The 13,973-nt window shown below is 40.6% G+C and overlaps 1 protein-coding gene across 1 annotated transcript in view; it reads right to left on the reverse strand.

Annotated features, from left to right (window-relative positions):
* The window catches only part of psd2 (pleckstrin and Sec7 domain containing 2), a 39,713-nt gene that overhangs the window by 3,449 nt on the left and 22,291 nt on the right, over positions 1 to 13,973 (reverse strand). Inside the window, exons 4-13 of the mRNA XM_085361348.1 lie at positions 8,699 to 8,887; positions 8,193 to 8,273; positions 7,287 to 7,414; positions 6,861 to 6,919; positions 2,026 to 2,115; positions 1,807 to 1,850; positions 1,469 to 1,659; positions 1,303 to 1,373; positions 724 to 881; positions 29 to 173 (exon numbers count right to left, since the gene is read on the reverse strand). Of these exons, the coding sequence (XP_085217474.1) occupies positions 29 to 173; positions 724 to 881; positions 1,303 to 1,373; positions 1,469 to 1,659; positions 1,807 to 1,850; positions 2,026 to 2,115; positions 6,861 to 6,919; positions 7,287 to 7,414; positions 8,193 to 8,273; positions 8,699 to 8,887 (1,156 nt within the window). The remainder of the gene's footprint in view (positions 1 to 28; positions 174 to 723; positions 882 to 1,302; positions 1,374 to 1,468; positions 1,660 to 1,806; positions 1,851 to 2,025; positions 2,116 to 6,860; positions 6,920 to 7,286; positions 7,415 to 8,192; positions 8,274 to 8,698; positions 8,888 to 13,973) is intronic.

The raw sequence follows: 13,973 nt of genomic DNA on the forward strand, positions 1-13,973 counted from the left end.
CCATCTGTGCATGTGCTTGAGTGCGGACCTGGTTCAGTCGGGTGGATGAGGACGGCAGGATGGGCCGACAGAATTTCTTCATGGAGCCGATAGCAGCAGGGAAGGCTGGGGCAGAAAACAGCGCCGCCACCAGGTTAATCCGGAAGATCCAAGACATCATCTCCTCCTCACTCCTGGAGAGAGACAGAAACAAAGACAGAGAACCAATTCATTCAAGTTTTAATGGTGGTATGTTTCATTTTAGCAGGAAAATGATGACAGCAACCGAGCAATTAAAATCATATCAAACATCCAACTAGTTATACTACACACCTACATTTTCAATTGAAAGCTTTTAAGATTTCAAATCTAAATGACAAATCCAACACAGAAACAGTTCTGAAGTCATTCGACACAATAATAGTGTAATCAGTGTTTTGAGGCATGCTGAATATCAAATGAGAGATAGTGCCTTCCATTATCGGATTATTAGTAGGTACTCCTTTTTTAGCACCTTAAACCACCACAGAAATTCTTCTTAAGAGCAGGGCTATTTACAGATTATTCATAGATCATTATGCACCACACACCCTTCTCCTCTACACCTGCGTATCCTCTTAAAACATTCATTCTCAAACCGAAGTAACATGGTTTCATCAAAAATAATGCAAAATTAAAACTTGAAAAAAAAAGTTGTAAAATTTCGAAACCTAAAATTTTACTGTTTAAGGACAGATAACTTACGGTGCCTGCAGCAGAAAGACTCTCCAGTCTGAGGTTTTGAGCTTCAGTACGTAGGCTCTCTTGCTGTAGTCGGTGGCACGAGTAGCTAAAGCGTGGTGGATTCGCACTGCGTTCTTCAGGTCTACCTCTGAAATGTCGGTATCTGGCTTGTACTCATCCTGGGTAAGTAACAAGAATAAAAGGAAACTGTTGCACGTATCGATAGTGTCCAGATCACTACATTCAGGTTGACACCAGAGTAACATCACCTTCATACTATCACCTGAAATTAAAAACATTACCCCGATGACAAGAAATAGAAGCTAATTTATTTAACCTTATGGGCTGTTAGTAAAGTCTTCCTGCCAGCAGGGGGAGACAAACACACACTTACACAGACCAGCCTCATTTCCTCTGTAATTGCCTTTTCTATCACCCTCCCTTTCTGGCACACACACACACACACACACACACACACACACACACACACACACACACACACACACACACACACACAGAGCACAGAAGCTCACAGCATCCACCACTGCAGTGACAGCAGTGTGTTTCTATGGTAACAGAGCAGAGGACGAGATGCGGTACCTTCTGGAGATATAAGATCATCCCTTTCAGAACTGCATAGAACTTCTTCCATCCTCGGCGACCCCTTGGAGCTAGGAGAAAAAACACAAAGAAAGCTCTTGCTTTATTACTATTTTTCTTTATCATAAAGGATTTGCTAACTTGAGTCAAAAATGTGTGTACTCACTGCGTTTGCCATCCATGTCGGCGTGGCTTTTCCGGGTCAGCACGCCATGCTTGTAGGTGACGGCATTTAGGAGAATGGGAATGGCAATGAAAGGGTTACTGCCGTCCGTTACCCTAGCAACACGTTTACTCCCGCCCTCACATTGCTCCTCCACCAGTTCTGACAGACTCTTCCTCAGCTCCTCCTCCTCACTGCACACACACACACACACACACACACACACACACACACACACACACACACACACACACATTGAAATGTATTCAAGTGCACTTACTTCAAAAAACTTGCATACTACAAATACTTATCCTTTTGATGGGCACAGAACACATACTCACACTGCCCACTCAAGCTTCTCGTTCTTGATCGAGTTATACAAAACCTGTGCAGGCAACAAAAGAGGGGACTTGTGAACATTTTCTTTAAAAAAAAAAAAATAGACTACTGGGTTGGAATGACAACACAAACTTTAGTCTGTGGCTGAGAATAAATGAATAAATAACAATCAAGCTGACTCAGTCTCCTGTTGCTGTGCTACTTCAGGACGAGATCTGTACCTTTAATAAATCTTTGGGAAAGTCTTTGCTGTTGTTGAGACCTTCTAGATTACTGATAAACTGCTGACAGGACATCTTCTTCCCAATGTTCTGAGGAGAGGAGAACACACCAAGAGACAGAGAGAAATGAACAAACAACAATTTAATGATTTTTGGGGGGGGGGCATGTGTATGAAAAGATTTTTTTAAAATATATTATTATTATTTTAAAGAAACTGGTGCTTTACACCGAGTTTTATCGACTCCAATGTCGATGCAGATTAGATTCTGTCCACTGGGTGGCAGTGTTATACAGCTGCGGTACTACCGCAGTGGTAGTGCCTATATTAGAACATATCAAGCACACTTTTTACCAGCGTTTTGACCTCTAATTACGATGCCTCATGATTAGAAGGGAGATGTTTCTAACCTGAATAGACACAGAAGTGGAAATAAAACTGATCTGAAACTGATGTGATTCACACATTCCTCCAGGGAGGCTACATAGCAGGCAAGACAGCCCAGTTCCCTTTTCCAGCGAAAACAGAAATTAATCAGGATGTGATCTGACAGGCAGTGGAAAATGTTTTATTCTCTCTTTACTGGTATGATCCACTAATGGTCACAAGAAGATAATACTCTTACAACTTCACTGAATGATCAGTTTTCATTTAAGCAGCATAAATACCAACCAAACTTAGGTATTTAAATACTTTTGTCTCACTGAACGAAAGTATTTAAAAACCTACATTTTAAAAATATGACTTCAATTCTATTGTCAGCTGACAAAAGGAGGAGCATTTGTGAACGAGATGAGTGTTAGTACTGTACGTATACTTACCACCTGCAGGGGCAGAGAGAGACCAGGGGACCAGATATGGTTAGCAGAGGATGGATTTGAAAAGGAGGGAAAGAGATTGAGAAAAGAGAGGATTTTAATTAGAGAAGGCCTATTAAGTAAAACTACTATTAGCAGGAGGGTGAAGAAAAGCAAAGCAAAAAGCCTATGATGGATCATGTTATGCAGACCACAGTGTCCCTGTTTTTAGAAGGGAACAGACGAGACTACAGGAGGAGAGGAGAGACAGAAACAGGTCAGAAACTAGGCCGGGGAGGGGAGAGAGAAGCTGGGACAAAAGCACAGAAAGAGAAGGGAAAGAAGAAGAACTATACCTAAAAGAGGACATAGATAAAGACATGGCATTGCTGACAAAGGCCTGTATTTACACTCTGTTGTCTAATTCAGTTTTCAGTCCTGTGAGGCAAGACCTGAATGTCAACAACCTACATGTTTTGGGGACTCCAGACTCATTTTAAAAAAAGTCCCTGCCGGAGGTCCACTTTGGCTATGTTTGTATCTTCCTGAAAATCACCTTTCACTGATAATTACATATAGCTTTGATCTGGATGGGTCGATAATACTGCCTTTGGGAGGTGAAGGACAAGAAATCTTTCACTGTCAAAGCAAATGTGAAAGCTATTTAGCGAACGTCAGCTAGTTTATCTAACTTTGATGCAGAGGTGGGACCAAGTCATTGTTTTGCAAGTCTCAAGTAAGTCTCAAGTCTTTATCCTCAAGTCTCAAGTCAAGTCTCAAGTAATGTCAGGCAAGTCAGAGTCGAGTCTCAAGTCACTGGTGTAAAAGTCCGAGTCAAGTCACAAGTCTGAAATTTTGAATTTCAAGTCCTTTCGAGTCATTAAAAAAAACCCAAAAAAAAGCATGTTGCAGTTATGCTAAATGTAAATATTAGACCATGTAATTTTAAAATCTGTGTTTTTCTCAACACATGACAAAATAGTGAACTTAGAAAATATACACAAATTGTGAAATTGCACCTCTTTAGAATGCAGCTCAATTAAACCTAGCTCCAAGAATAATTTTCACTGATAGTTCTGAGATAAGCTGCATGTTATTCTTGGATGCGGTTGTAGGACCGGCTTTAAAATCGCATGACAAAAATATCATACACATTAAAAAAAAACTGCATCACCAACGTAGCCTGGAAAACATTTGCTAGTTAGATGAAGTCAGCTATCTCATCGTAGCATATTTATATGCATATTTATAATTATACGGTTCTTGGAGTGAGTGCATACACTCATGAAGTTTAGTAACTTCCGGTCACTGCAACAAGCCCAGGTACAGTTTACCGACGGATGGGTACAGGACCTTGAAACGCACCGTGTAGAACGAAAGACCATCGTACGTATCATAAGTTTACCAGTCTCACAAATCGTCGTCATAAATACACATTCGTTAACCGTTTATTAATAGGACCTTTGAGCTCAATGGTAATTAATTAGTAGTGGAAATAATTTCTGGTACCCATCACAGAAATGTAGCAGTGACAACAATATTGTATGCTGTAATCGTACTGGGCAATTAGTGATACAAAAAACCTGTTTTATCCTGTGAATAAAAGTATGTGTTTTTGTCAATGTACCATAATAACAGAAGCGAAACGCAATATTGTGTCAGGACAATTCACTATTTATGCACAATAAACAAAGGAGCATAGCGCGACAATTTCTGTTCAGCGCCAGACTTGCTTGTAACCTATATCACCAATTATGTTATGAAAATGACGTATTAACTACAACAGCAGACTGACCTTTGTGGAAATGCTTGGAGCAGACTAACCTGTGAGCTGGAGTGTTCTGGGACGTTATATTTGATCTTTGAATGGCTGCAATCCAGGCCATCCGTCGCCTGTTTGTCACTTCGGAAACATGGCTCGAACAATTTCTCTTAAACGTCGTAATCCGATAACAACCGATCTCTTTACCCGTCGGCTTCCCGTGGCTGTCATGCGACCGGCTATTGCAGTTAATAATACAACAGCTTCTTGACATTTTTGTGTTTCTTTTTATCGCTGTGTAACTGATTTTAATTGAAAGCCTGCGTGCGCTAGTACTTCTTGCCACGAGTTCCCAGAATCCTTTGCGGTTCTACCCGTGAATGACGTCACATTTTCAATCTCTATATAATATGCGTGTTAAATTTTATATTTGGGGTGAAATTAGAGCTGGGCGATATGAGATTTTTTCATATCACGATATGTTTTTTTCATTTCAGGCGATAACGATATCTATCACGATATAAGCCAAATAACTATATTTGTAAGATTTAAATGTGCCGTTGCTCACAAGTAAAATGTGAAATAATCAGCAGCTTGTTTTTATTTAAATATTTATTTCCCATAATAAGTTCAACAGGGTAGATGTACTTAAGGAACATGAGACTTTTTCAGATAAATAAAGGCAAATATTGCAAACTACACAAAAGGCAGCCGCTAAAGCGTTTAAGTTTCAAAATAGAACAAACGAAACAGACTAAATTGTCAATTCCACTTAGAAACAAAATATTAATTCTAAAAATAAATCTTAGTTTGTTTTACAGAAGAACAGACAAAACTGACTAACTTTTGTCAATATCAAATAAACTGAGAACTAAAAGGAAATTCTCAATCTCTCCTTGTTGTATAGCTGAGCTTTTCAAACAGTTTTAACAGTTACTTTAGTCTGACAAAAGCCGAATGACGAATTAGCGCTTCCAGTCAGAGACTGAGGCTACGTCCACACGTACACGGGTATTTTTGAAAACTGAGATTTTCTGTTTTCGTTTTAAAAAATAATCCCGTCCACACATAAAGGCAGAAATGAAGGAAAACGCTGCTATGAACATGCCAAAGCAGCAGGTGGCGCTAGATTCCTAACCGTGCAGAAATGTTGGCCAATCAGAAGTCTAGAAGCCTCGGTGGGAAAAAGTAAACAAAGCTGGGGCATAGAAGCAGAACCGAGTCGTATGTGTGGACGGACAGTAACTGTGTGTATATGTAAGCATTTAAACACTGCAGAGAGTAGAATTAACAGTAACAGTATTGTAGAAATTCATTTCACCGAAACAATAACGTGGCGCACAGTGTGACGCATGCACCAGTTTATTGTATTTCCAGACTTGCTTTCGGCACAATTTACAGTGCACGCTACTCTGTTTTTTGTCAGACTTGAAATAGCCGAAATACCTTCACACTACGGAACTTCTATGGCTCTTCCGTTCGACAATCTCTCCGGCATTGGAACCATCATCTGTTTTCTCTTCGGTCACGCTCGGTTGATTTTTCTAGTCGGCACACTCATTTCCTCCATTACCCGCTGGCTGCTTCCCAAACAAACACACGTGCGGCTTGGCACTTGTGCTGTACGTAACAAGCCACGCGACGTGACACTGCGGCTGTGATTGGTTCGGCTCTGCGCTACTTAATTTGGATTGGCTGACCTTTTTTTTTTTTTTCTTTGAGGACAAGAGCGGCGAGGTCTATCGCGATAGCTTAATTTCTCTATCGAGTAAAAGTTATATCGCGATACATATCGTTATCGTTCTATCGCCCAGCTCTAGGTGAAATATCAAGTCTTTTCAAGTAAACCGGTTCAAGTCCAATTCAAGTCCCAAGTCATTGGTATAAAAGTCCAAGTCAAGTCACAAGTCTTAGAACATTTTTTCAAGTCAAGTCTAAAGTCATAAAATTAATGACTCGAGTCTGACTCGAGTCCAAGTCATGTGACTCGAGTCCACACCTCTGCTTTGATGCATTCATTAGTGTCAGGGTCACTGTAGTCAGTGTTCTAGGGCAGCAGCAACAAACCAGTAACACTTTAGTTAGCGTTCCTTGTTCTGATGGGACTGAACAACTAACCAACATTTTGTTAAAGCTAAGCTTGCAAAAACAACAGGTAGATAGCAGACCTCACAGGTGGGCTTTCTATAGCAATATGAAGTCACATGAAGAGTGATTTAGACAAATGAAAGGTTGTTAATTCTGGGAATCAGAATGTCAGAGAAATACAATACATACATGTCCATGCAGATCTGTGTTGAGCAGCATGAGGGCGCAGGTCAATGTGTGGGCTCCATCTGTAAAGGGACAGTACACATGGCTGAGGTCCGCTAAATGTCACACCACTTCTTTCCAAGCACACACACTCATATAAAAACAATAGTGTACAAAATCAATGTACATACAGTTTTTCAGCACACGTCTGCAGTGCTGCACAAAATATATCTACACACTCAAATAATATCATCTGGTGCTATAAAGTGATTTGCAATAGTTACATTTTAAGAATTGAAATGCACCAGCTTCATCACTGCAATGCAAAACTATGGGCCATGGACATTTAGTCAACTGTTTTCTACATGGACACCAACAACAGCCATTTTTTTTTGTCTTTTTTCACTTTCTGATTATAATACTGTTACCCTTGATTATCTTTATCATCACCTTCACAGCTCTGACCTTCAGAGGTGGGTGTCTGGGGGTTACAGTGGCAATAGCGTCTGGAGAAATGGACAAGGACCCGCTCTCTCTCCTGGGTTTCGCCCATCAGTGGAAAGGCCTTTAAGAAGTTCCTGCCACACATGAACAACCTTATGAAACATTTTTCTCAAAAAACCCCCAAAACTTCAACAGTTAGTCCTGCTTTTTAAAACTCAGGTCATTGTGGCATAGTGCAGTATGGTACAGGTTCCACATCTAAACTGTAAATAAATCAGAGGGGATCAGTGTCAAAATCATTGATTGATTTGTCAACTGACACTTTTGTTAAACAACAAAAGCATATTATTATCACAGATCTGAGCATTTTCTGTTTTTGTTAACTGTGCTAAATTTAAAGTTATTGGGCATCTTTCTTTGCCTTTAGACAACAATTCTGATGGCAAAAGAGCCAAACGGGACAGGCAAAAAAAAAAAAAAGTTATTATTCTAGGGAAGCCATCTTGGTAGCTGACATCTTTTTTTCAGATTTAGATACAGATGATGCATCTAAAAAATTTTTTTTCAGAATTCATCACTTTGGCTGAATGTACTTTGAAGATCCAGAATATGTAAAGATCCCAACAGTACCAAAATGAATGCAGGATGTCACTTTTCATCAGCATTGTTCACTCAACTGAAAGTCCTGCACTGAAGGCAGCAGTCTGAGACAGCAACATGTCAGATACAAGACCGTGATGTACTCTGCAGCTGTCAGCTACACCAGCTAACTGTACTGAGCACGACAGCTTGATTAACACAAAGCTAATGTGTTGTGAAGAGGGAATGTGAAGAACACACACAGCCTAGGTGCATGCACTAATAGCTCTACCATCACACATTCATCACCTGCCAGTGCTGAGTGGGCATTACCTCAGGGCGCGATCCAGCGACAAGCCAGAGAAATCAAAGAAGCTCAGGTACTCTGATGCCACCATCTGGCTGAACTCATTACTGCAGGGAGACAGAAAGCACATCAACAAATGTTATATAAATGTTTGATAACACTATGTTACAGCCACGACTAAGGGTGTAACTCCCCTGTGATTAAACGGAACTTCATTATATTTTATTTCAAATTACAATACAGTTATATTTACCAACAAAACAGTTAAAACCTGACTTGTTGCGCCCTTATTTTTGTGTGCCTACTGGGAAATATTTATAGATAATGGATACACATTCAGATATGAACACACATTGAGGAGTGTTTAATGAAACTTTTTTCTGTTTTGTTTGTTTGTTTGTTTGATTTTTACATCCATCATCTTTGTGTCTCGTGGATATGGAACACTTGTGGCAAGCCCACAAACCTCCCTGTATTGGACCATCACACCAGAGTGTGTGTGCCTGTGTTAACTGTCTGTATGCATGCTCACTTCTTGCCCAGGTGTCTGGCCACATCGCAGCGTTTGAAGCCCTCGAGGTGATAGAGGCGCTTGGCAAGCCTCTTCGCAGCCTCACAGTCAGCTCGGCAGCCATTGGCCAGAGTATCCGTGCTCCCGTGTTCCAGACTGCCCAAATCACACTCATCTGAGTCAGACAGCCCGTCTGTGAGGTTGGCATCGCTGAGGAGGAGAACACACACACACATGTAAAAACAAACACACAGTCGCACACACAAGCAGGTACCCAGGGTAATGAATGGAACGCATGCCCATTATGGACACCCACTCACTCACAGCTAAACAGAAAAAGCTCAACTGTGAAGCATAAAACTCAATTACATAAACATATGCTCACATGCACAGAAAAACAAGTCAAATGAGGTTCAAATGACTTGTTATGGCAGTGACCCACTTTCACTGTCACTTAATGTCCTACTTTGATGCAGTGGATATGATGGCTGATTATACAGCTGAAGCTGCTTTCACCTGCCCCAATCTCCTCTAAAAAGCCCCACTAATCTCAGACCGTGGACCACTAAGATAATTAGAATTAAAGGGCTATATTAAAGGGCTATAACATAAAGAAAACCCTTTAATTCTACCCTTCTATTTTGGGAAAATGCAGCTGGGAAGTTAGTAAAGTAAGCTTCTCAGAAGTGACCAAGTAATGCTCCTTCCCTGGCCTCGATGGTAGCTTTCCCCAAACACCCAAATGTGCTAGTTAAACGCCCTTTGCAACCTCCTTGTCTATCAGTCAAATGTCTATTCCAGCTGTGAATGAGTCTGTGTGAGAGTATGAAACAAGGAGTTTATGCCAAAAACAGAATGCACTTAGTCACCCCTGCAGGAGTAATAAAGGTGAAGAACAGATAAAGTGAGTGTTGAGAACACGACAGAACGTGCTGTTTTCAGCGTAAAGTAATAACTTGCACAGGCTGAATCGATGACAGATTTCCAACACTATGCACCATGGTAACAATACATGGTAATGTTTCAAACTGAAATGTGTTAACCGTTGCTGGAATATACCATTTTATAAGCAGCCTGAACTGATTATTAAGCTCTTTTCTATTTCACCCAAGTGAGTTACTCATTTAAGCTTATGCTTAAACATAAAATAAATAAATAAATAAATAAATAAATAAATAAATAAATGAATCATACTTTCAGCCAGTAAAAGCCTAAGTAGAAGGATGTAAAACCACTGCAGGGGAAAGCATGCTCAACAGGCCTAAAGCTGCATAAATATCATTCATGCTCTGATCCTAGTGATCTAACACAAATTTGATGTTTATATGAATAAAGTCAACTTCATTCAATTTATTAGAAGTTCCACATGTATTGTCCAGGGCATCGATATAAATGGAATACATTTGACAGGGGTGGACGGGCATAAAAGCTTTTAGCCTAGTGATTTAGCACTGTACATTAAATTGGGGGAAGTAAAAACTTTTAATCTTTATATACCTTTTATATAACCAGGAAATGGAGCTCTTCAGATTTAGAATCTCTTAGGCAAGAGCTTCCTGGCCAACACAGAAACATTAACCTATGATTAACCTAACATGTTTTTGATTGCAGGGGAACCCAGAGCTGACAGACTGAACAGAGAAGGCCCATGCACAGGTTGAGACATAGGACCTTCTTGCTGTGGGTAAACAGTGCTAACTTGCTTAACCATCATGTTGCAACAAAATGATTTTAAAAAACTGACACAGCAGCAGGAGCTGATGTTCTGACTTTTTAATCACTAGTATGGGTCATGCTTCAGAAAGACACTAAATTATACATTTTGCAAAATGAAACTTAAAAGCATCTTTCATCAGACCCTCCCTGTCTGGCAAACGCAGACATATTTCAAACACTGCACTGTCCAGCTTGTAAAACAGGATTTGGCGTTACAGAGTTTTACCCTGAGGACATCAGCAGGTTTCTGAGGCTTTCAGTCACAGAAGACACTACATAACTTCTGAGTAGCACCATGACAGCTAGGCTGAGTCTCATGCTACAGTTGGCAACCTTTAATAAATAAGGGCATTACTGCAGGCTGTGATGAAGGCTACTGGGGGCTGAAGGAGAGTTTAACAGTCTGTTTATTCAAACAAAAGGCCCCACATGCTCTGTGGCTGTTAAACTGTTGTAAAGACAGCATAGATAATCAATGCAGAGTATTAATTAGTGCCCTGCTTATGTATTTATGACTTACTGTGGCAGCTTGATTGATGTTATATCCACTGTGCTGCACTGCACTACATACTTTGCACACTGTTATGCACGCCAGAGTCAATCAGTGGGAAGCTGTGTAGCCTTTTTACTGGCATCTTAATAAACAGTGAGGATTGTTTTTGATTCCAAGTCATTTCTGTGACTTCTGTGTGTCGATAGAGACTTGACATTTCTCCACATGTGATGTGCACGTCTGTAAGACACTTGCTCCATCCAGACCCCACAGGCAAAGTATTGGTTAAAAGACAGCATAACGCCCATCCATGACAAAAGAAAAAAAAAAAAAAGCAAATGGAAATGATACACCACTCGCATGTTTACCAGCATCCTGATGACAAATGAGGTACACGCATTCACCTCCGTCAGTCTCAGCAGCATTTCTTCATTTCCTGCTGGTCTCTGGTCTCTGCATCCGTGATGCGCCGCCAGCAGCCCCAACAGATGATTCAGATGTCTTTGCATAATGTGATCAGCCCAATTTCATTACCCTCGTAAATTCAATATATTAGGCACTGCTGTCGTAAAGGATTAGTTGGTTACTATGGATACAGCGGAAGCTAAGTGTCCCACGCTACAGGAAGAAGAATGAAAGTGGACAAAAATCCAAAGCTACAGGCGAAATCACAAATGACTAGTTTCCATAGCTAAGACTCAGTCCCCTGACTTCACGCACTTTAGCTGACTGTGTGCTACACCCATACAGCTCAGTACCACAAAGGACTCTGATTTCCCTGCTCCAGGCAAGGATCCACTTTCATGTCTTGGCTGATTCATTAATCTCATAGAATCATCATCTGGCCCTTGATCTGCTGGGGCCAATTTGCCTTGGTAGCAACAGACTATTACCCCCATAAACAGAGTACCCAGAGTCACAGGATACATAAACTTCTTAACCACCAAGAGTTGGGTCATACAAACTTCTCCAACTTATCATAGCAAAGCATCACTTCCAAGAATGACAACGAGATTGCAGATAAAGCCAGCAGAAAATGGCCACTGACAGCGTGCAAAGGCTCAGCCTTGGGGACAGGGTGGGGAGTTTCCGGGAGGAGTAAAACTAGCTGCTCTTTGGAGTGGAAAAGGGGCCATCAGATCTGGTTTAGGGATGCGATTAAAATGCTTCCTGCACAGCTACCCCATAGCCAGCTCCTCATCAATACACAACTCTCACCCACAAAAGCTTAGTTACTTGAGACACAAACAATTAGATGAAGGGAAAAAATTCATAACAACAGGCAAACATGTTGATATACACCTAATAAAATGAGTGTGCCAGACCATTAAAACAATATCCAGCCTGGTGTTAGCAGTGAATGTGCTTTCGCTTGTCTGATCATATTAATTCACTGCATTCAGAACGTCCTTATAAATCATTCAAAACTCATATCAGTCGTGGGGCTAAATTGCTAAAACGATGCCAGTCTCCCTCCCGTGCAACGGTCTCTGGCACACAAACACAAAATATTAGTGAGAGGGACACAGTATTAAGTGTCAGCTATCTAGTGCAGGTCTTTTGTGAAAAAGACACTCAGAGTTACTGAGGGCCAAGTGGCACACAGCAAAGCTATTAGTCTATGTGAAGGCACAATTTTGTATCCCCAGGCCAGTCTTATTCAGTCAGTGTGACCGCCACTCAGTCTGCGCTCGTGTCTGTGTGACTGTGTCATACTCAGAGCATGATAGGACATGTCTCTGACTCACATGCTAATCTCTTTAGCTGTGTACTACCCGTGCCCACAGCTACAAGGTGTGTCTGTGTAAGGTGTGTGTGTGGGTGTGTGCATGAGGGAGGAAGCGGAGGGTCCTAAATACATCTTGGATGAGTGTAATTACCAATTATGGGGTAAACCAAATTGTAAAATTCTGTGATTTTACAGGCTCTTCTTTTGCTTTTATATAGCCTACACTGATCTATGGCCAAAGTGATGTATAGCAGTAGAGGCAGAAGTAAAGCTCTGTGTGTAGTTGTGCAAGCGTGTCAGTGAGGTCATCTGTTTCAACTTTTAGATTGAGTCTTGGCAGAAAATGAAACTAAAAACAAATGTAAGAACGGAACCTAATACAAACAACAAAGGCACCTCTGTGAATAAAAACACTCGTTACCATTAGTTCAGTGAACCGATGACAGTAGCAGCCTTTACTGTTTATTAATAAACAAACAGAATCACACACATTACTGATATTTGCTCTTTTCCGTAGGGTATAACACTGGTGGCTGCTACAACAAATCAGCCGTACTGATTTTATAAGAAGCAGGCAGGTGACAGCAATCAGGTCTTTGGCTACAAACCATTTATTACATATTTTAATACATCACTAGAACTGAATCCAACAATAACTGATTAAGACATTAATCACTTGATCAGTAAGCTAGTGATAAAGTGACTTATTTTTAATCATTTTCCACTTAATCAGAGGGGTGGTGTTTTTAGTTTTGGCTCTTCGTTTCCTACCACTGTAAACCCATCAACCTGAACTTGGCAGCTTATGATCTGTCATATCTTCAATTAAATACTGAACTGAACTCTGCTGTACCCACGACATCAAATAATCTATCTAGCAATAGGTGAATTATTAAAACAATAATAATAATAATTCCAGCAGATTTGTTTTTTTTTTTAATTCAAATGAAAAGTAATAGCTAACCCAGTCCAGCACATCGTCAGCCACGTGCCACATTAGATTAAAATACGGTTTGTCTTTTTCTTTTCTTTTCTACCATAAATATGCCTTTCTATGAATATTATTCTAGTATCATGGGAATTTTTCGCCAGGGTCAACTTACACCACAGCTACCTCACTATTTCCATTTTGCCACGCAGCATAATTGTTAATGTACCCACCCATCTGGAGATCAGAGCTTTAAAAGAGTTTAGAGAGATAAAGCCAAGCTTACAGGAGTTGCAGCAAAAAGTCGAAGTGAACATCATATTCCTCTTTCCACATCTCGGATCTTGGAAATTAGCGGTTAAAGGCGTGCTACGGTCCGACCGCCTCATCGTCCAGTATTCGGTGAACTGTGCATCGGCCCGGCTTGGTG

Source organism: Diplotaxodon limnothrissa, linkage group LG2 (genome assembly GCF_057381915.1).
Source record: "Diplotaxodon limnothrissa isolate DT_005_m linkage group LG2, D_limnothrissa_male_GT1.1, whole genome shotgun sequence".
Taxonomy (NCBI): Eukaryota; Metazoa; Chordata; class Actinopteri; order Cichliformes; family Cichlidae; genus Diplotaxodon; species Diplotaxodon limnothrissa.